Raw genomic sequence first — 23,839 nt, 5'->3', positions numbered from 1 at the left:
GGATGGGCGGGGCGGGCTGGAAGGTTCCACGGCGCCGCGCGGCGTTTGTGGGCGCGCCCGTGGAGTTTATGGGCGGGACGCTGTTTGGCATGGGCAGAGTCAGTGCTGGTGGGCGGAACCAGGCCGGTTGTGGGCGGGGCCTCTGGGGGGCGGGGCGGGCTGGAAGGTTCCGCGGCGGGTGGGCGGGGGAACGAGCGCGCCTGGGCCGCCGCCGTGCCGCCATGGACTCGCGCAAGCTGAGTGAGCTGCGGGCCTTCGTCCGGCTGTGCAAGCAGAACCCGGGGCTGCTGCACACCCCGGAGCTCGCTTTCCTCCGCGAGTGGGTGGAGAGGTCGGTCCCGGGCCGCGGAAGGAGGCGGCCGTGAGGGGCGGGGGGGGAGGGGTGTTCTGGCGCGGGACGCGGTGAGGGGAGGGGGGCGTGTCTCCTCGGCGCGTGCCGGAGCGCGGGCGCGCCGCGTGGCCGGGGAGGGGGGCGCACAGTGTCGCCCCCGCGGGTCCGGTCCGTGCTGCGGCCTTCCCGCCCTCTCCTCCTCTTCCCTCCGGGATTAGTCCTGGCGCGTCAAAAAGACTCGTTAATTTTTCGTTTTGTTTCGTTAACGCTGGCTATTGCCGTTGCAAAAAGCCTGCCCCCCGGCTATCTCAGTGGCTCTGCTTTCCAGCCTGGAAAGCCCCAGAGTAATACTTATTGAGCTAATTCTTGCATTACGCAGCAGAGTTGGTTAGCCTGTCTTAAAAAGGAGCCGAGTTTTTGGGGCGCTGAGTGGCGTTGATTTGCATCCTGGTACCCAAAAGCACAAAATACCTGGCAGCTACAGTTCCTGTCCAAGACGTGCTTTGCTCTTTGAAGTTTAATGTCTCAAAGGTAGTCGAGTTCTCCGCTCCCTGTGGGCCATTTAGGTACCTGCTGTTTACGCTGCACGTATTCTCTGTGTGAGCGGGGCCTGCCGTAGCAGATGCTTATCAAATAAAAATCCTCTTTGGGTTCCACCCTAAGCGTCCAGAAGCAGGAGGCTCGAAGGGTTGGGATTCTTTGCTGCTGGCAGAGAGCCCACAGAACCCCCGTGTTCAGCTACGGTGCCTCTATTTGGGTTTTATGGCTGCTGTGCTGAAGAACTCTTGAGAAGTGAGGGGCATACTTTCAGGTGCACGTTTTAAGCAAAGAGAATTTAAAAGATTTTTATTTAATGACAAAGTGGGATTCGTTTTAGAAAATTTGTGTTCATCACGTCTTAACAGGGTTTTGTGTGTTTACATGTACATATATGTACATATATATAGAGAAGTAAACACTGGCATTTCACAACACGTCCTGTAATGAAAATGGCTACAATGAAGTGTTCATTCGTGGTTTTTTACAGTGATAGTGAATTTTTTTTTGCATCTGAATAACAGTGTGGTTGTAAAACCACTGGTATTTAACTGAACTTGGCTTTGCAGTACTGACAGTAGATGTACCTCTGCCTAGGACGGAGATCGATGTCTGTCTCACCCTACTACAGGTCTATTCCTTTTGCTACTGCATGAAATACTTCAGTGTCTTACCCTAGGCTTCTTTCAGTACTTCTGTTGCGTAAATCTGAGGGTGTGGACACACTACTTTAAAAGGGAGAGGAAGAACACTGACTTCTTTTTGCCGAAGAAAGTGTCAGGGAATGCAAAGATGATTTTTCTGTGTTAATGGAGAGGTCTTTAATTTCCAGATTAATTTTTAGAATTTGTATTTGGTGCTTGTCTTATAAATACAGTAATTACATTTAGAGCCATGGAATATTTTTTTACATATAAAATCTTCATTGAATGTCTCTGTCTCAAAAGTTTAAGAATACTTGAAAGCAAAGCCTCCCACAGTTTTCTCAAGTTTTCTGATTTTCTTCACATATTTGAGTTAAATATTTGCCGAAGTAATACACTTGGATGGTGGTAGTGGTACCCAAATTACTTACCATGTAAAATTTGTCTGGAATTCCGGTGGGTTTCCCTCTGCCTTTGCATAATAGCGCTGTGTGCAGTAGAACTGCTAAGTGCATTATAGGGCCTGATCATTCTTTGGAAACTGCTTCAAACAGCATGGCATGCCTTCAGGTGGAAATAAACTTGATCACTCTTATATCTCTGTTTGGCTTACCTGTCTAATCTGAAGTATATAGATTTGTTGACCTAGGTATTGTTATGAGTGATTATAATAATGATTAAATTATACTAAAATCATCATTAAGTTTTTCAAGTAAAATCCTGCTAATTGCTTTGATTTAGATTTTTTCCATAAACCTAGTGATTGTAATTTAAATTATGCTAACTACTCCTGAAGCCAGAATGGGATGCTTTATTTCTGATTAGCTGTTAATATTGCATCAGTAACTTTAAGTCTTACCTGTTTTCATACACTTGTGGTTTTTGGTTTTCTAACCCTTATTCTGCCTAGCTGTTGTATTTAATTTCTATATTGATGCTCTTTGTAGAGAAAGCATAGGGTAGTGCGTGAGTGTGTTTGGAAGTGTTTTGACATTCCTTTTATCAAGACAGTTTTTTCATAATTGCATAAAAATGCAAATGTTTTACTTGAATTATTATGAAATGAGTCATTAAAGGAAACACATTTCAAAACCCTGCAATGGAGCAAAGAAACAATAGCAGTCCTTAAAAATAAAACACAGAATCCCTAATTGATTAATAAGGCTTTTTGTCTTTTTTTGTTGCTTTGTTCAAATAGGTTTTTACCCTTTTGAATTCATGGTCATCCAATTTCTCTCTAACAATAATTTTGCTGTCAGTAATAAAAGTGGTTGCAGAAATCACATTTGCAGTTCTTCCAACTAGTCATAAATGTGACACTTTTTATGGCTGTGATGAGTGGAAATGTGCAGTCACTGTTGCAATGGAGTCCTGACAACTCCCAGTTGTTGCTGGCATCACACACTTTAAACTCTTTGTGTGTCTTGTGTGTGTGTCTGTGCTTTTTCTACAGCTCAGTACCTGCCTTTCCCTTCAAGAGTGTCTTGTGTTTCCATATACTGCTGAGGTTTAATACGTTGCAAACATTGCATATATCCCTGCTATGTATTCAGTCATTGTTATCAAATACTAGGTTAAAGAGATTTTAGTGTAACTTGCTTTTGCATTATTCTGGGATTATAACTGTCGTTTAAATAGAGATTACTAGGATAGCAAAAAGATTTTCAAGTACTGTGAGTGAAACTGTTTAGCTTTGGCAGTTCATGAAATAGCATATTATAAAATATGCATGTATATTAGTAAACATTTCTCAGACTGAACTAAACTTGGATAGTTTTCAGGGGGATATGAAGAGAACAGAGGGGACTGACTAAGTTGTTTCAGTCTTGAGGTGATTTAAGGTTTCAGAATTAAAACCAGCTAATAATAGCTATTAGTGCTGCTAAAATGCTTTGTAATTTGTAGTTTCCTTTATGCAGAAGAAAAGTTCCAAGGCTTCACTAGATGGTCCCTGTAGTTGTCTCTGGTTTTTAGAGACTACTAGAGTTATGTGTTCTATTGTCAGCCTACAAGGGCAAAAATTCAGGAGGAACAGTTAGTCTGTGTTCCTTTTTTTCTGCCTGGCTGGGTAATGATTTCTCAGGCTGCAGTTGTTCAATCCTTGCAGTATAAATTTGATTAAGTAATGTCAACATCCCAGGGATGCATAGAGATTGTTGCAAAAGCTTCTGAACATGCTGGGCTTTGTCACTTGTTGGGGTTTGGTTGGTTGGTTGGTTGGTTTTGGGTTTTTTTGACAGTTTTCTCTTGAAATGAGAAGTAGTTTAGTGCTGTTTGCTTGCCTTTTGCTGCAGGGCCTTGTGCCAGGACCTGTCAGTCCTGTCAACTCCTTCTCCAACTCCTTCTCCCCTTTCTCCCCCAGTTCATTCCCTCATTCAGGTTTGTTTTCAGCCAGTTTGAGGCCTGAGTCTGAGGTGCTGCTGACAGGGGGGAGGAAAGAGGGGAGAATGCACTGCAGTAGCTTGACTTAAGAAGCTCTAACTTCTCATCCTTGGGATAGTTTTATGTTGCACTAATTCCTGAAAGCAGATAGTCCTTCCAGTTCCACCTGCTCAGCCCTGTTTACCCACATCCTTCTCCTCTCCCCTGAATCCCATCTAACCATTTGTGTGGGGCCCCAAGGAGTTGGTTGTTGAGTTCATAGAAACATTTTTATTGAAAACCATCAGTAGGTAGAAATGTGGGGCAGAGGATTGCTGGGAATGGTATTCCTTGTGGTGTGCTGTCATAGGTATGATTAGATGTTCTATCTAACAGCTGGAGAATTCGACCTCTGCTTATTCCTGGCTCCTAATCAAAGTCGATAGCATGTGGAAATTTATTCTGTATTGACAGAATGCTGTCTCCACCAAGACTGTGTCTTAATTGTGGTGAAGGAAAAGCAGGAATGTTGAAATATTTAAGAGAATTTTTTTTCTAGGCAGCAATTTTTTTTAATTGCATAAGCATTTTAGGATGTTCTCTTTAATTGTTTGATCTCTGTTCAAAAAATAATTCTAATTCTAGTAATTTCTATAATCATAATACCTAGTTTTGATTCAAACATAAGTTACATTTAAAGGAGAAAATCCATTTGAGCCAACAGATACCTTTTCCTTTATGAGAAAGGGTGGATGGGTGAAGGGTGATGCGAGTGACTACAAGTCTCAGTGGAGTTGTACAACAGTGTGCATTGCACTACACTGAGAAAAGTGTGGGGGATGTGTACTCTGCTGCTTTGACAGTGAAATGGATCATCATGTTTTGTGTTGCAACAAAAAGCAGAGATTATCAGGATTTGAATCAATAAAATACATGCCACTATTTTGGTAATCTTACTGTTTCGTTTTGTCTTTTCTCTGTTTTGCTGAAAAGTATGGGAGGCACCATACCACCTGCTCCAGCCAATACCTCCACGGAGGAGACAAGTAAGGTGAGATATGAAACATTTGTCACTGAAAATTGATGCTGGCAAAATTACTGAGCAGCAGAAGGGAAAAATTTGCTGTCATTTTTCACTCAGATTGGGGGGGGTCATGGATGTTAGAGTTCAGTCTGAAGCTTGTCCATTGTGTATTGTAGAGGACTTGTTACAGATGGCTTCCTAGTTCATTTCAAGTGTTATCATGCTCCATTTCCCTAATCCTGAATGCCTGATGTTCTCTGCAATGCAAATGCCGTACAGAGTCTTGATTTCTATTTTTTTGTTTTTTCTTGTCTCTTTATAAACCATTTCTCTAATCATTAGTGGATTAAATTATAATCTCTTCATGAGAAGAAGTATTTATGAGAAGAAGTATTTATGAGCATGATAAGTAATGAAGTGATCAGTTGAACTATGAAATTTTTAAGGCAGTGTTGTGGAAGATGTTGGCTTCTGTGGATTTATTTTAAGGGAGAAAATAAAATTTCCTTTTAAATATTTATATCAGGATTTTTTCAAGTTTGAATTTATTTTGGAAAAAAGATGTTTTTAATTTTTTTTAGCGAGACTGGATGCTGGAATTACTGGCTAGTTAGAACAATATGGAGGTATTGTGTGTATGTACTGAATATAGTCTGACACTAAGTATGAGGACAAGCAGCTTGTATCTGTGATAATAGACAGGATGTGCTAAGTTACGGGATTCAGATGAAATTTAGTTAGAAGTCGATAAGAAAACATTTGAAATTTTTGAAAAAATATTCTAAGCACGTAGAAGTGGCAACAATCTCAGACCTTGGCAAATGAAAACAATATGTAAATCACTGTCATCAGCTTATTGTTCTCTGCTAAAGGATCTTAGCTTAATGGTATTAAATTGAGAGAATTTTTGATCCAGAGAATGTGTGAGGGGAGGCAGGAAGATTGGAAGGGTTGGTTAGTAATCACTGCAAAAGTGGATCTGAATTGGATGTTATTTGGATTATTTGTTTTTGGTTATTGAATTACAGAATTTGAAGGACCAGCTTTACCAATAATAGAAGTTCATGGTTCCAAATTTGGGCTCTGGAATACTTGCATGCATGATAGGCTTAATCTGAGAGGAGGGAAAGGACACTAGTATCCTAAAAATAAAATGGTTCAGCTGTATAGCAATCTGATTTTTCTAATACATTGTTATTTATGAGAGTGGGAATAGAGCATTGGTCAGAAATAATGTGTGCTTACAAATACGTGTCTCTCTCAGGGCAAAGCAGAGGAGCGCCCAGAGGAGCCGGTTAAATCACCTGAACCAGAAAGTGAAGAGAGCGACTTAGGTGGGGAAAATTGCGACTTGATTGCATTTTGCCAATGTGAGAACGATTCTGGAAATCCTGTCTCTGTAGATGGAGCTTAGTCTTGCTTTTTGTTTTTCCCCCAGAAATTGATAATGAGGGAGTGATTGAACCAGACAACGATGACCATCAAGAAATGGGAGATGAAAATGTGGAGGTAAGCAAAATATTTTCAATGTGGCAGTAGGAAAGATAGGAGGGTTTGACTGTAATCAAGGATAGCAGCTGAGGGAGGATGAATACTCTATTTTCTGTGTAGCCTGCTGTTGTTTTGGCTCTTTTTCTTCTAAACAGAAAACTGGCTTAAAATCACATTCTTTTCTTATTCAAGGTTAGTCAATCAAAAAGTTGCATGTGGAAGATCAGGTCAGAAAATGCCAGCAAAGTTTATCAAAACACCCATGCAAAGTAGAGACATAGAATTCTACCATTATTCAACTTGGCTTTCAAGATTTTATAGCTAAAAATAATGTTGACTAACGTCTTCAAGCTAAAAGCAAAGGTTTTATGGGTTTTTTTAAACTATTATTTCAATGCAAGTTAAAATTAAGGTTCTGGAATTGAACAACTGAAGCACTTTCTCCTTTGGCGAGGTCTTAGTGTGGTAATTCTGGCCTGGACTCTACAGCTTTTGGGGTTTGTTGTGTGTGTGTTTTTCATCTTATTTTATTAGGTAACTGAAGAGATGGCGGATCAAGCTAATGAAAAGAAGATTGAAGCAATAAATGCTCTCAGTGAAGGTGATAAAATTTTTTTTAGTACTTATTCAAGTTATTAGTTTATTAGTTTTGGCTCTCCTATTACAAAAAAGGAGAATATCTTGGACCATTTTTGAATGCTTTTGAGGAGGAGAAAATATACTTCTCGTTGGATACCCAAAATTATCTAGAACATGAAAGCTTCTTCAAGTACTGTTTGTCCAATGTAGCCATAGTTTAGGGAAGGGTGAGAGGGGGGAATGAGGTACTGCAGCATCTTAATTCCAAATTGATCAATGTAGTAATTCCCTCCACATTGTCTCTGGTGGTTTGTCTTAATACAGTGAAAAGATGTATAGTGAAGATGTGACATTCTGTTTGATTGCATTAGAAGTTAAATATACAAATTTAAATGGGAATAGTATCTCTTCTCCTCAAGCATTCATTTTGGAGCTTGTAGTTCAGTAACAAAGCGAGAGGGAGAAAGTGATTTTTCTTTGTTGATAATGTTCTCTCTAAGAAGTGTCTACGTAACACTGTGAAGGCAGGTTTGAGAATTCAGATGCAATTTCATTACATAATGATTGAAACTTCATGGTACTTTTATTTAGGGGACCTTCAGAAGGCTGTTGACTTGTTCACAGATGCTATCAAGCTGAATCCTTGTTTGGCCATCTTGTATGCCAAGAGGGCAAGGTGAGTCATAAACTGCTGATTAATGTTTCTGTCTGTTCTGTTATTTTCCTTAAAGAGCCTAAATATAAGGCAACTTGAAGATCTGTATAAACTTAAACCACACACAGGAGGGAAAGGGAAGTGTTAATTTCATGCAGTTTCTCTTCTGTTTGACTCACCAGATTTGCTGTAGCAGCCATATAAAGAATCTTGGTAATAGGATAAATAACAGAAAATGTTTCCAAAATGCATTGTGGTAACCTTAATGGTACTTCCATGTCTGACCTTCCAGGGGACACCCTGGCAGTCACGCTTGCACTGCCTGAGCTGGGACTGAAGGGCCTTTGCACCTACACACCCCACACTCAGACAGTCACATCAGCTTTTCTTACTGTCTTGACCCTGGGTTTCCCACAGCAGACTCTCAGGCATCTGGATCCCTAAAATAATTTCATCATGGTGCAATAACAAAATAACAGCTTGAGCTTGTGTTTCTGAGGAGGGATTCCAAACAGAGGAAGCCCTGGGCTTTTATACCTTCACAGTCTGTGCTCGTGATGTCTGGGGTTATGAGCTTCCGTTGTGTCTGCGAGTGTCCAATCACCTGGCTGGGCCACAGCTCCCTGTGCAGAGGTTAGCACCAGTTCTTGCCTGGGCCTCTCACCACCCAGAGTTCAGTCTTCAGCTGACACTGCAACTGCGCGTGGAGCTATCTGCACTGAAAGTATTCCTCAACAATAATGCTTTTGGGATGTTGAGATAGAATAATGCTGGGTTGTGAACTCTTGTAAAATCTGAAGTGTATTCTGGGATTAAGATGATTGAAATGATATTCTATTTAGATGCAAACTTAGTTAAAAATCCTATGAATTCTCTCCCTGTTGTATCTGCTAATTGAATTTGTTAGCAGACCAGGTTCTGCTCAACAGTCTTATGTTTGAGTAGGACACATCTGTATCTCAGCCCATTCTCTACCCACCTTACTGCTACTTAACCCCTACCAGACTGCAGATGATGCACTGGGAACTTTCTGAATTCATAATGCACAAACATCTTTATCTTCCTGATTCTTCAGGAAGAGTTGACAAGTATGGGTTGCAAAAGCAGGTTTTTTTTTCTGTTCTTACACAAAAGTCCACTAATCATGGATGATTTGATAATTTAATGGATCTTTTCCCTAGCAAAGTTTTATTCAGAGAGAACTTAAACTTTCATAAGATTAATTATTATTTATTAGTGTCCTTTGTAATACGAAATACTGTTGCATTGTAATACATCTTGACTGGTACTTGCCTTGATGTTTTTTTCCTTTCCATATCAAAGTTCTTTCATGTAACACCATTTGCATACCTTCATAGTACACTGTTGCTGTTGCAATCATAACAGTATTTTTTAAATCTCTTACAGTGTCCTGTCTTCTTAGGACTGAGTGTAGCAATGAAAAATAAGAATTTTAGAAGTTTAAAAGTTCCCTCAGTTTGGTCTGTTGTAGAAAGAAATGAATAATATATTTGAGATATAAACTATAATAACATAGTTCGAGAGACTGAGGCTTTGTGGAGCCAGCAGCATAGGAATGGCTCTCATTGATGAGGTGTAGCTTTGGAGCACTTCCCTGGCACCCTGTCCACCTGTTTGTTCCTAGAAGATAATGTGTGACTTTGTGCTTGCTTTATAAGAAGACTTAATATGAAGTTACTTACAGGAATTGTTGAGAAACTGTTTTCAGATTCATGTAAAAGGGGGATGTAGAATTAGATGTAGATGTAGAAGTTCTGGCATGGAATATGTTGAATATTGAATACTTTGACCAATTCAGGAATGTTTTTTAGTGTTTCTATAAGAGATTTTAAATTTTAATTACGTGAACCTCCTAATGTACCACTCTACTAATTAGTCTGATATGCTTGTGTGTTGTAAAATTTTCAGTTTTTACATTTAACCGACAAGGGATTGAGGCTTCTTGCTGAGTTTGTGTTTGTTTTGCTGCTTTTGATTTTGATGACTCATCTCCTACCTCCATGAATCTAGCTGTTGATCCTTGTAGCCTGTGTAACTTCTCATGCTTTCTTTGTGTTACTGTGTTCAAGACTGTGCAATATGGCATGCAGAATATTATTGTTGTTTTGTTCAAATAGCTAGTTGCCATTTGCCATAGACCCCAGCACCATGGGGCTGAACTGTCCTTTGCAATTTTGTATCTTCTCATCTGCTCTGAAGTTACTCTTGCTGACAAGGCTTGAGTCTGAACAATGAATGCTTTCAGTTCTTGCTCATGACTCACCTACAATACTGGGAGGGTGAGACTAAATTTTTGCGACTTTGTTATCTATGCTACTATGAAATCTTTTTGAACTCAGCTCTTCAAATGCATTATCTCACTAGCTTGCCTGTTAGTCATCCAAAATTATTTCCAGCTTAAGTTAGTAACTTGGTATTTCAATATGTATGATAAATGTTCTTGTTCCCACAGTGTTTTTGTGAAACTACAGAAGCCAAATGCTGCCATTAGAGATTGTGACAGAGCCATCAAGATTAATCCTGACTCTGCACAGACCTATAAATGGAGGGGGACAGCACATAGGTAATGAACTGCACCTGTACTTGATGTTATCTTTTCTTGGAGGGAATAGTCCTGTTCATGCATTCTCTCTCTCTGTGCCTCTGAACTGTTTGTCTTGTACCTGAGAGCAGTAGCTGTGAGCCAAGACACCATTGTGCTGAATATGTGGCTTAGAGAATAGAAAGGATGATAGTGATTTATTGATGGCAATTTATGAGTAGTCCTCTTGGTACTGTGGTCCCCCCCACCCTTCCTCTCTCTGTCTCATCTTCTAATGGCTTCCTGCTTTTCTGAATAACATTTTCTAATCATTTGGTAAAGATTATGAGATATAGGATAAAACTGCTTGTTTTATTTGTGGATTTGAGAACAGTTTGAATTAATACCTGTCTCTGAGCAGAAGTGCTTTGACCATTTAGTAATACCACAGTTTGCTTAAAAATTTTTAGTTATCAAGCGTATGTGTAAATTAATAGTAAGGAAGTGTGCACAGAGGCTTATGTGACCACTTTAATTAAGACATGGTGCATCCAGTCGCAGGGTTTGAGTGCTAAGTGTAAGAGTGTCCACTTAAGCCTGAGGTGATAGAAGTGCTTCTTGTGTTTAGCTAGGGCACCTTCTCCCTGTTAGATCATTCTTTATAGCAGACAATGACATGATCTCATGGAGAGTTTTTTACTCATTGTTACTTCAAGTAGAAGTTATCTAAGGATATGAAGCAAGCAATCAAGTGTCCTCTAATGGTATTGTAGTGTGCAGCTTAGAGGAAACACTATTATTAAATGTTATTAACCATTATTAAACCATTATTTAACATTATTAACCATCATTAAACACAGATTATTAAACTTCTGTAAGTCCTTGTAGCTCTAGGTAAAATTTCTGAGTGATGCAGGGTTAAATGTTTTGAATAGCTGCAAGTGGTCAGTTTTCCCTTCTGACTGTTGGTGTCTTCTGAATTCCAGACTTCTTGGTCACTGGGAGGAGGCTGCTCATGATCTTGCATTAGCTTGTAAACTGGATTATGATGAAGATGCAAGTGCCATGCTGAAGGAGGTGCAGCCAAGAGTAAGTGGGGAAGAATGCTGGAGGTCTTTCCTGTATTTGAGTGACATAGCTGCCTTCATATTCTTCAACAGACGTTGTCTGGAAGAAATGTGTTCGTATATCTTCCGACACTTCAGACTGAATTATAAATACTTCTGTCTTTGGTAACAGCTGCTTATGGCTGTGTTTAGAGAAATTGAGTGTGTGGGGCTGGGCATGTAACAGAAATATGAAATACATTCTTTCTTAAAGTTTCAACAGAAGAATCTGAAGCAGTTGAAGTTTGCCAGGTATTTTAGGATCTAGACTAAAAAACCTTCAGAAAAGCCAGAGATAGCTAGTAATTGATTTTTTCCCAAGGTATTTCTGAGTTGATCAAGGCTTTGACCTTAGGCATGTTTTCCAAAGGAAGCATTTTGAAATGGTTTGTACTTTCATAAGTCAGCCCCATGAGGGCAGCCTTAGCTCTGCACAACTGGTTTTCAGCTGTTCTCCCCTGGCTGACCCCAGGGAGAATCTTGTAAGGCGAGACTTCTGTAACACTATTGATAGCAGGCTTTCTTTTTCATGTTTTTGGCTGCTTCTTTGAAATGATTGACACACCACAGATGGCAGCTGTTGCATTGTATTGGATTTACATAGGAAGTTTGGGGGAAGGTGGAGACTGCAAGGCTGGCCTCTTGTAAGAAGAGACCTGAGGCTGCCTGTGTGTCAGAGGGAGCCAGTTCCAGCTGGTGCCAAAGCCGAGTGAGTCAGTGATGCCAGTGGTGCTTCTGTGATATTCTAAAAAGGATTTAAAAATGCAGTGTAACAGCTGTGAGAGGATGGGCAAAAAAGAAGAAAAATTTGAGAGAAGCAACCCCTCAGAGACACCAAGATCAGTGAAGAACAAAGTGGGAGGAGGTGTGCTAGGCATGGGAGCAGAGATTCCCCTGCAGCCAATGAAGAAGGTCATGGTTTAGCAGGTTGTCCTTCTTGAGCCCATGGAGATCCACAGTGGGGCAAATCCACCCTGCAGCCCATGGAGGATCCCATGACAGAGGAAGTGGATCTGCCCTGAAGAAAGCTGCAGCTCATGGAGAGTTCCCTGGAGCAGGCTCCTGGCAGGAACTGCAGCCTGTGGAGAGAAGCCTACACAGAAGCTGGTTTTGTGGCAGGAGCTGCAGCTCATGGGGGACCCATGGTGGAAAAGTCTGTTGGTTAGGCACTGTACCTTGTGGGGACAGCCATGCTGGAGCAGTTTGTGAAGAACTGTGTCCTGTGGAGAAGACATGCTGGGGCAGGAAAAAAGTGTGAAAAGGAAGGAGTAGCAGAAGTACAGTGTTGTGAACTGATAACAGCCCCATCCCACTGTGCTGTTCAGGGTAGAAGAGTGGGGAATGAAGCAGTAAAGCTGATCTTTGTGAAGAAGGTGGCTTTAGTTTAGTCTTTGTTTCTCATCATCCTGCTCTATTTTTAATGGGCAATAAATGAAATTAATCCTATCCAGGTTGAGTCTGTTTTGCCCATGATGGTAGTGAGTGGATGATCTTTATCTCAAGCCAAGAGCTTCTCCATCTTATTTTCTCTTCCTGTCCTGTTGAGGAGGGGAAAGTGAGAGCAGCATAGTGAACATCTGGCAGCCAGTCAGGCTTAAACCCCCACAAGCATAAACATTCCTGTGTCTAATAGCGTTCAGTTTTTCTGCCATGTCTTTGCTTCTCCAGCAAAATGACAATGGAAGCCAGTTTACAACCTATTAGTCTTCTGTTTTGGAGACTATTGATCTGTGGTTAATGTAATTAGGTTTTAGGTCTCAACTGGTTTTCATAATAAGTAATACTTAATGCATGGCTGAGGGGGAACCTTTTCTTTCCCAGTTAATCTGCCTGAGCACAGAAACAGCAGAGTGAGTATCTGTGATACGTGGATGTGTAGTTACTAACTGCATGGGAATTTGTGTTTGTAACTCTAGGAAGAACATAGGATCTTTTCATGGGTGATTTTCAAAATCTTTATTAAGTGAAAATGATGCATTCATCTAATTTACTCACTTCACGCTTTCCTAGAATTTTTTACTTTGTAGCACTTTCACCTAAAAGTCTAAGTTAAATTCTAAAAACGTTTAGTTCATTTTGAAAAATACTTAGAGCAAAAATCTTAAATTTGGAAACTCTTCATACTTTATTAAAAAGAAAACAGAGCATTTACCTTTCTCTTAATGAGCCACTAAATGTTAGTGACGTCAGGATCTGATAGCAGGTACTGCGTACACACTATCATTCCTGCTGCTTCCAGTGTGCTTTCTCTGGCAGATGCACTTCAGGAATGATGTAGTATGGAATGAGTATCTCCTAGCTAAAACAAGTTGTATCAAAGCTCTGCTACTTCAACAATATTTTTTTCCTTTAAAGAGTATTCAAAAAGAATACAAGAGTATCTATTGTCTTAATAGTATCTTTGTTCTTGCAGGCGGGTTTTGCTATGGGTTTTTTAGTTACAGGAATATTACAGAGTAATCGTCGTACTCCATTTCTGAAATCATGAACCATTTTTGCAATTATTTATAAGGATACATTCTGTTTTGAGGAAAGCAGTGCTGCAGTTAATTCTGTTGTGGAGCCCTGAGTGAGGAGCCTTGGGAAGTTCATTGTTAATCCCTCTTTCGCTGGGACTATAGACTTAATAAATTCGAGGAAAAAGTTAGTAAAAGGAAGCAAACTTCTTCCCCACCAGCCCTTTCTTGGTTTGGTTGAGTAATTCTTTGGTCTGCTTGTGTCGGTCTGTACATGCTGTAGAGGCATCTGAAACAGCAATAGCACTATCTAGAATGTGTGTGTGTGTGTGTGTGTGTGTGTGTGTGTGTGTGTATGCAGTGGGAATTATCTTCCTGTTGTGCCCTTTTCTAGGCCACTTGCTGGTTTTAGCCCCAGAGAAATCAGTATTTCAGCATAAATGCACATGGAATAATAACATGTTCAAGTTCTAACAATGACGCAAGTTCTGAAACTACTGCAAAAAAATATGCTAGAGTGTGTGTTCTGGTGAATCCAGTCAGGATTGAGTAGACATAAATGACTGACTGTCAGGGGAAAGAAGTAGCAAACAGCTTCTAAAACAGAGAGGCTTTTAGGATGAGAAATCGGTTCTTAGTTTTAAGAACTGCTAGAATGAGTTGGTTATGCTTACATGTGTTTTGCATTGAAATACATTGTGTGATATACTAGAAATGTGTAGGAACTCCTGGTATTCCATTGTGACAGGCTCAGAAAATTGCAGAACATCGACGAAAATATGAGCGGAAGCGGGAAGAAAAGGAAATCAAGGAAAGAATGGAAAGGGTGAAGAAGGCACGGGAGGAGCATGAGAAAGCACAAAGGGTGAATATTTAGGCTTTAATATTTCTTAATAATTTGGAGAGTGTTAATTTTGGTTAGCATTAATTGCAGAGGAAAAAATACTTTAAATGTAAGCTTTAAATTTTAGAGAGTTGGTTTTTGTCTTGGTTACTTAACCAATAATGAAATCTGAAGAAGAGGGCATTTGAGTTAATCTGGTTTTATTGCTTGTGACAAAAACAGTCTCTGGAATTGCTACTAATCCTGTACTTCAAGAAGTCAGTTATTGTATGACTGTTCCAGAATAATTTTCACTTAAAGCACTTATATATCCCAAAGTGGGAGGTTTTAAATTCAGAATAATACTTTGCTTCTCTTTCTCAATTCTTGGCACAGTTTGCTTGCTTTTTCTTAATGCTTTAGTGATGTATTTGAATATGTGGGGGGTGGGTGTTCTAAAAATACAGTTGGGGAGCTAAAACAAATTGTACAAGTTCATGTTCAGTAGAAACATACCCTGCATAACTAACTTGCAATCCTGTACAAAATTAAGAATAGACAAAGCAATTTCTTGTCAGTGATTTTGAAGGTAGTAGAGTGCTTTGTTCAGTGTGATAGCGTATCTGCCTGAAACAGTCTTGGCTATTTTTTTTTCTCCTAAACCCAGTTGAGCAGTAGAAAACAGACTGCAGTTCCATTGTTTTGTGTGGAATGATGTGCTTTCATCTGCAGGAGGAAGAAGCAAGACGACAGGCAGGAGGAGCTCAGTTTGGTGGCTTCCCAGGTGGCTTCCCAGGTATTTTATTTTTAAGCACCAGTACTTGAGGTGGAAGCGGCTTTTGTTTCCATATGGAGTATAACTGCAGTTTTTGTAGCATTTTTTCTCAAGATAGAGAGAAAAATCTTATGTGAAGTTTAGAACTTATATGCATATGCACTAGTATTAGAACTTGTATACTTGGAGCACTAGTAGTAAAAGGGTTGGGATTCCTTCTCTTGAAGAAGATTGATGCTGTGTAGCAAGTAGAGAGAAGAAAGAAATCAATAATTGAGGGATAACAGAATGAAAGAATTTAGGTCTGTGAAAACAAAAGAAGCAGAATTTGCTTGATAATGTGTTTAAAAAATGAGTATGAAAATGTTCTCTTAATTACCCAGGGTGCCTTGAATCCATTCTGTTTAAGGACAATAGTTTTGAAGCTGAAAATTTGGATTGAACATGAGGGAAATCTCTGCTGGTTGCAAGCCGTTTTCAACAGAATAGTTCTTTAAAGAAGGTAGTGCAGATTACCTTATAGAAAAATTATCCTTGACAGCTTCACAAAAATGAGACTTTCCATGTTATACAATTAACTGGGCAGAAACAAAAGTATTGATGCTCTTGAAGATTGTAGTGTAGTTCAGAGTTGAGCTAAGCTGTGTGTGTGCTCTATATGGATCAGCAGCCAGATAGAGACCATATGTGTCATGCTCGGCACACCTGGGGAAGCTGCAGAATAGGGATTCCATAACAGAACCTCAAGCATTTTGCTTCAGGGATATTTTTCTTGATATTTTGTTGGAGTTTTTCCCCATTGGTGTACAATTTTTCAAAACCTAAAGTTCCTGCTAAATATAGAATGTGCCTGGGACATAATACTGAGCTGCTTCTGCTCTAAATTTTTCACCCTATGCATTCAAACTCCTTATGTTCCTGAGCTTGAGGCCTACCTCATTTAAGTTAACCAGGAAAAGAACTGTACTCATTAAAAGCCTCCTATTCAACTGGGTACAAACATGGATGAAATAAGATGTAGGTCTTAACAGAAAGAGAAGGTGAAGACCCTGCTTTCCATTGAGTGGACCAGCTGTAGCTGTAGAGAAGACATGGCTTTAGAGATGTGCCAAGGGCAGTACGTCTTGGTCTCAGGGAGCATAATTACTGTGTAGGTGAGTTGAACGTTTTTCTTGTGTTGGATTTTCAGGTGGCTTTCCTGGGGCTGGAGGCATGCCAGGAATGGCAGGTATGCCAGGACTCAATGAGATTCTCAGTGATCCAGAGGTTCTTGCAGCCATGCAGGTGAGTATTTGTTAAAGTCAAAGCTACACGTTATGAGCGAGGAAAGAACAGTACCTATGAGCCTAACGGGAGGAAGGAAGATGTGACCTTTTGGATAGCAATGGGGTGTTTACTTATTTCTGTTGTAAAATTCTTTCCTGATGTGTGTGACTTCAGACTGTCTGGATTCAACCTTAGCTGTTTTGCAAACTAATGGAAGCTTAACTAAAGATGACACACAAACGCTGCCCCACGTCTATGATAGGGAAAACTGTGCTATATGCAGTTGTCATCTCTTTTGAAAAAGTCTCTCAAATGGTTGTTTTCTACACATCATGGTTTACTTGCTCATTTTTTGAATGCACACACTTTATAGAGGAATAATTATGCACAAAAAGAAAAAATGGCAATATTTTTCTTACACAATATACTATAATAATATTGTGATGAGAATTGCCTTCCTTTTAGAAGATTAAATGTTTGAGATTTTGCCAAAGTATTATTAGAATAGTTCTTCATCTGGGATTTTCTGAAATCATATTCAAAAAGCTTACTTCCATAGTGGGCTTGATTAATTGCTCAATATCATAACTACTTCTACTCAAGAAAAATATTTCAACAGATTAAAGGGAACATGTCTGACAACACCAGTTTTAAGGGCAGGTGGGCTAGAAAAAGTCAGAGCTGTGTAGTTACATTTACATTCCTACATGATCAAGTATAAAACTGTCTTGTTTCTTTTTTGTGGATTTGCTGTGATTAGAGTTACGTATTGTCCTCAGCTCATTGAAATAAAGGAATCACAAAGGAAGCTTATTCAGTATGCCCTGGAATCACAAAGAAATCATCACTTTCCCTGCAAAAGTTCATGGGTTCATTCCCTTAGTGGTTGCTGGTGTTGGAAAACACACCTTCACTTAGGCTACCACAGTCAGCAGTGTTGGTTTGCATGCAAACCATGCAGAAAGGGCCCTTGACATGTTGCTGTCTTCCTTACCTGACTACTTCCTGCTGTAACACTGGAGTTTGTGATGAGAGGTTGCTGAAAACAGTGTTGAGGTGCAGCTCAATATTCAGTGCTTGTCACATGCTTTTAAGAAAACTCCATTTCACGCTGATTACTTACGCCCCATCATAGGGCAGGACTCTTGCAAGAATGTGTGTTGACAGTGTTTTCTGATAATGCAGGCAGGCTTTAGCATGTACAGCCTGTTAGCAAACCTTGAGTCTCTTACTGTACTCTTTGCATCAACTTTGTATCTAGATATGATTTATTAGAGCCTGATCTATGTCTACACTGCCACCTTTTCCTAAAATGTCCAACTCTCTTTTCTGGTCTTTTCTGATTTGGCCATGTAAACTGTAGTTTTAAAAGACAGTAGTTTCTACTGCTTGGCATCTGCCCAGTGCAGCTACAGAATGTGTTGATGGATAATGTTAGCTGGCAGCTATTATATTATGTCTGTTATCTGAGGTAACAAAAAAGTCTGAACATACCGAAACACACAAGTTGATGCAAAATTGTATTTTAACTGCTAGTCTGTAGAGGCTTTTCATAGTGAGGTGTTAGTGCCAAAATGGGAATATTCTAAGAGTAAAGGCCACCACCTCAGTCTCTTTAGACTTGCTGTGATTTCATAATTTTGGAGACTGTTCTCCATGAGTTAACACTGAAATGTCCCTGAGTCTTTTGACATCTTAGCAAACCTGACAACCATGTGTGCCTGAAGACAAGCCAGATTAAATGAGTTTTGCTGTTAACTTCATCTTGTCACCCACAGAAGCAAAGAACCAGATGTGGTTGCCTTTGGACATGTTTAGGGGAGTTATTGCTTGTCATTTACATAAATCTTACCTAGTCTAGGTGACCATGCTCTGAGCAGGGGGGTTGGCCTAGATGATCTCCAGAGGTCCCTTCCAACCCTAACAATTCTGTGATTTTGTGATCTCTGCAAACCACTATAAAGACTTACTTCTTGAGGAAGATTTCTGGTTTTGTTACCTGAAGATTAATTTCTTTAAGTTTTTTAGGGTTTTTTTTTCTCAAAGCAGCAAAAATTCTCTGGCATTTCTTTTCACAGCTTCTTACTGGTAGCCAGTTGTAACTTTTTGCAGTGACTTCTAATGGATGGATGTTTAGCTCATTTGCCCCTAAGCTTTCTAGTCTCCAGAAGAATTGACTGAAATTTTAGTGTGTTTCATATTACTGTTTTGTCTGTCTGGAGGGTTGTCTAGTACATCTTATCTTGCATATACAACTGCTTTCTCTAGACACAGGACATTTGCATTTTGGAGTCAAGTAGAAGTTCTTTTTATAAGGAGTGATATGTAAGATGAACCTATAGATTCCTTATTTGACGTGTAGCCATATGTTAGACACAGACTTCCAAGGAAACGTGTTAAGTTTAAAAAAAAAAATAAAAATAGTGATAACTTTTTTCTTGGAAGTGTTATTTTTCCTTCTGCAGCTAAAGACCCAGAGCATTAGAAAACTGTATGTCTCCCTAGTACCATTAATGGAATGGCTACCATTCTACCTTATGCACTAAATATTTCCCTGAAATGTTTAGAAATGTAGATATCCTCAGTCTTACGCTTTATTTTGATAATATTGCTCATCACTGTTAAACCTTGGACGTTATACACACTCTCTAAGGTTGAGAGATTCCAGGGTGTAACGGAAGTACAGAATCATTTACGTGCTGTGAATTTATAGGAAAGTGAAACGCTTAGCAGAAAACTGGATATTTAACATTTAGGATATTGAGGAGAGCTTTGATACAAACTAGTGACTAAGATTACTCAGCTTTTTGTTCCAGATTCGTATATAAGTGAAACCACAGACTTAACAACATGACATAATCTTTGTAATCATGTGCCCTATTTTGAAATCAGTTCAAGAAGCCTGAGGTTTTGAAAGTCTGCCTTTTTTCTTTCCATGGGAATCTTGTAAAGTGGAGAGGAGAATGTATCTAGTCTCTCTTTTCTGTCAGCATTCCATTTTCCATATACTTTGCAGATTATTTTCGGTGAGGGAGACAACACATTTGTAAATCCTCCCATAAGACTGGACTCTGGGTTCCCAACATGTATAAAATATGACTGAGGTGTGTGGGTGCTTTCAGTGGAGTCCACACCTACCAAATGCAATTTAGGATCAGACTTGTTAAACAGCTTTGGACTGAGTCTGATGCTGGAATAGATACAGGATGGTGTTGCTATATCACAGACAGCTCTGAGCAGACTGGTTGGGTTGTGATGGATTCCAAAGAACATGCCTGCTGTAGCAATGGGTTAGAAGTCTAGGAAGCAGTGTGTCTTTTGGTGAAAATACTTAAATGTCTTAGAACAGCAGATGAAATTACAGCTAACATCTGTGATTTGTACTGAACATAATAAACTGCTTGCACTTCTGTTGAATTAGAGAAAAATGGATTTTTTTTAAGTATTGCTTATAATGGAAACATTTTTTCCAAACTGAGATGTAAAATTGTTACGTACCAATTCATTATGTTCAAAACATACACAGGTAAAACAAGTAAAACCAGTTCAAGTTCAGTGGAGGCCAAAGGTATACTAGAAGTATGGGAAAAAGGTATTCATGCTTCTCATATTAAGTAGAGAAGATGGAGAGGTTTTTTTGGGGGCACTGACTTTACTGAATATGTGAATGTATTTATCAACTGCAACACAGTAGTGTGACGAGAAATAACAAGGTTCTTTTCCAAGTGGGAATTCTCAGTGGAGGTGGGGAATGACTGAAATTAGATGAATTTTTAAAAGCCAGACATTGCCACATTGTCTGCTCACAACCAAACAGTTTCAGGCTTCCACTGCTAGAATGAAAAAGTAAGATAAGAATCAGCTGTTGCTCAGAGTAGAACTTTTCTATCATGCATGCTACACACATCAAACTCCTACCTCCTTCAAAATGCATTTGAAAGATACCTGAACAGAAATAATACAGCAGATGTGGCTGTGTTTGATAACTTCTGTCCTGGGGAAACAGAAGTCTTATCCTATCCCCCTTCTCACACACTGAACTATTACTGTAACAAGTTCAGTAATGACTTTGGTGTTTAGTGACATGGTTTTAACAACATGCACTGTATTATTGGGTTGTCTTTTGAGACTTCTTGCCAGAAGACTAGTGTAGGCTTGTCATGTAAAAGCTGAGCAAGACTAGATTAATGTGGAACCACATAATCACTTTTGTAGTTGTTTTACAAGTGCCCTAATTTTTCTTTTTTTTTTTTTTTTGCTTTTTGTCCTGTAGGATCCAGAAGTTATGGTTGCATTCCAAGATGTTGCCCAGAACCCAGCAAATATGTCCAAGTACCAGAGCAATCCCAAGGTCATGAATCTCATCAGTAAATTGTCTGCCAAATTTGGCAGTAAACCGTAAAATCCCTAGTTCTTAAAAATCATATCTGAATGGCAAGGATTGGATTTGGCTAACCAGCGTTGCAATAAAACAAACCATTTTACCTCTGATCTTCTTAAGAAGAGAAATGGGGTGTTCTTCTAAGGAGAACTGCTCTCTCGCCCCAAGTATTGACTTTATTCAATTATTGGTTTGTAGAACTCAAATTATATTCAGATGACCTAGTTTTCAACCATCCCTTCTTGTCCAGCAGTTGCAACCTTTCATCACAAGTATTACAGACAGCTTCCTCTTAATGAACATTCTTATAACAAATTGTAGTATTCCAGGAATGTAAGATAAAAAATATGCCATTTTTAAAAATTGCTCTCACTGAGCAAAGGGGAAAATACTTTAACAACTGAAGTCTGTCTTAATCCCCTTAGGACAGAAAAATAAAAAAGGTGGGACAAGTCTGAAGAATTAACTGGATAAAGGAATTGTCTGCAAATACATTTTTTTTTTTTTTTATGGATGATTGACTTTTTAGCGCTATTATCAGTATAATCAGGCTAGCTAGTTACACACTGGAACTTCTGGCAGTACTGCAAACACTATATCATTTTGATCACTATAACTGTGCAGTAAAGGTTCAGTTCTACCCTTTGCACAACCTGGCATGAAGTACATATTGTTGAGGCCACAGATGTTACTTGTTCAGTTCTTGTCCAGCACCTTTACATAACATTTTATTTATCGGTCTAGGTAGGGAGAGCAGCTTCCTGTCTGTGCTTGTGCTCTTGTCCTTTCCCAGTTGGCAGGCCCTCTGCTGGTTGCATTTACCCTTCCTTGGGGCCATGCTTACCAGGTTGCATCTATTTGGAAACCTTAGGGAAGGAATCTTGTTCCCATCACTACCTCTGTCCCACTGAATGCAAGCCATCCAGAACATGTACATGCAGAGTTACAGATCGGTCAAGGGGAGAGTACCCAGCAAAATTGCAGCTCTGGGTTCTGAATTGGTTTGGGTTCTTACATGCTCAGTGATTAAAATTTCTTGGTCAAAGTCCTGCTGTCTCTGTAGAGGTGATGACTCTTTCTTCACCACATTCTGTAGTCTTCCGTCTTTTCTTGTAGCCTCTTGTTTAAAAAAGAAATAAAGTATCTTGTTGTTGTGGTTTTATACCTCCATGGTTTTGAGGCTTGTGGTGCGGAGGATAAGGTGAAGTAATTGGAACAGACAGAACATTCTTCTAACACGTGCATTTATCAGCATGGATATCTTTGAAGCAGTGTCTGAAGCTGATGATGTTCAGTGGGTTTGTCTACCAATAAAGACAGTTGCTTCTGTTTGTCTTGGCTAAAACATCTTTTATGTGGAAAGAATGACCATAGTTACCTGTTCACCCCTTGAGTTTCAAGGCTTGTGTTAATCTTTTGTAATTCTGTATCTTAAGCCATAACTGATGTTACCATTTTTAAACAAATCTGGTTTGATGTAGGAACTCAACAGCAGTTGAAAAAAGTAAATCCCCAAATGCTTTTTCTCCTACTAATGACCTGCACAGTGAAATGTGAATCTTTTTGCTTAAGAAATACAGTTCTGAATACTTCTCTCCACCTTTAAAAATAAAGTATGGTTTTGAAAAACACTGCTTTTTGGGTTTGTGTAACTTTCTGTTAAAAACTATTTTGCTTAAATTAAATGTGGACATGCTTTAATTAAACTGTATATATAACTTGTGTTTTAAATTGGAACAAAATGCCTAAGGGCTCATCCTCATGACCAAATGAACTCAAATTGTAATTGTGTGTTGCTGTGTGCATGGCTTTTGTTCATGGTCTTGATCTCCTATTCCCAAGAAGAGATATTTGAAGTAGGCCACCCCTCAGTATAAGCTAAATTTTGACTTCTGCATTCAGGCTAATGCATATGTGTTATGCACAAATTAGAGTATCTTGATTATAGATTTATCCCCTACAGTTTCCTGTTATTCCAACTTGGCTGTCTGTGTCTGTCTACCCATAAGTAGGAAATTATTCCTACCTAATAGAAATGGTCATGTCTGTGTCCTGCTTGCTTACACATCAGTTGCCCTTCCTGAGAGCTGATTGATTCTATAAAAGCATTCTCTCTCATTTTGATGTTGGCATTAGCAGTTTAGCTGAATTCTTGTTCTTTGGGAATACACATTCTATGACTCCCTTGGTGTGTGAGCTTTTTTGCTTTTAGTGTTACTCAGCAAGTAAATTGACAAGTTGTCATCTCAGTTCCCCAAGTTGGTGTGTGGACATCCAAGCAGCTAAACTGATTTGAAGAGAAGTAAAAGTGCAAAAAGCTAACTACACAAGAGATGAGCAAAGATGGGAAGTTCCAAATGCAGGATGTAAGTAGCTAAATGAGAAAGTTGTTACTTTCATTGGTTGCTCCTGCGTTTACTGGCAGCTCCTTCAGGTTATTTGTTCAATTGCAGCATAGAGTAGGAGTGGTTGTTGCAAGTGCAGTGGCAATAATCAGCTCTGCTGGCAGTTTGGCTCTGAAAGCTGCAAGAGCGTACTGATGTCAGCTGGGACAGAGTGCTACCACTCCTGCCCCTGGCTCAGGTGTGCCTTTCTGCCTTGTGCTGTTTGGCTGATCCCATGCCACAGATTCAATGACCCGGGCTGCCCAGGACAGGAGTGCAGTGATGCACCTGCAGCTGACTGGTAGCAGAGGCTCATAGCCTTGTTCCTGTGTGAGTCCCAGTGACTTGACTGTCCTCTCTGATTCAGCTGCTGCCCCAAGGGAAAGCAAGTGTCAGCTCAGTTGCCATATCCAGGCTGTTGTAGTTCACAGGAAGTCCTTTTGTATAGTAATGTGGAAAATGCAAAGCTTGGTTCCTTTACCAG

The 23,839-nt window shown here is 39.6% G+C and overlaps 1 protein-coding gene across 1 annotated transcript; it reads left to right on the top strand.

Moving 5' to 3' along the window:
* ST13 (ST13 Hsp70 interacting protein) lies at nucleotides 1-22,602 on the top strand. Its single transcript, XM_086885689.1, has 12 exons — nucleotides 1-331; nucleotides 4,867-4,924; nucleotides 6,162-6,231; nucleotides 6,336-6,406; nucleotides 6,923-6,989; nucleotides 7,559-7,643; nucleotides 10,096-10,206; nucleotides 11,151-11,253; nucleotides 14,475-14,591; nucleotides 15,282-15,345; nucleotides 16,514-16,608; nucleotides 20,864-22,602. The coding sequence occupies exons 1-12, from the start codon at nucleotides 3-5 to the stop codon at nucleotides 20,990-20,992; spliced, it is 1,299 nt and encodes a 432-aa protein (XP_086741815.1). The 5' UTR covers nucleotides 1-2; the 3' UTR covers nucleotides 20,993-22,602.
* The last annotated feature ends 1,237 nt before the right edge of the window (nucleotides 22,603-23,839 follow it).

This window comes from Cyanistes caeruleus, chromosome 4 (assembly GCF_971803275.1).
Source record: "Cyanistes caeruleus chromosome 4, bCyaCae1.hap1.1, whole genome shotgun sequence".
Classification (NCBI taxonomy): Eukaryota; Metazoa; Chordata; class Aves; order Passeriformes; family Paridae; genus Cyanistes; species Cyanistes caeruleus.
This window is presented reverse-complemented; position numbering and strand designations above follow the sequence as displayed.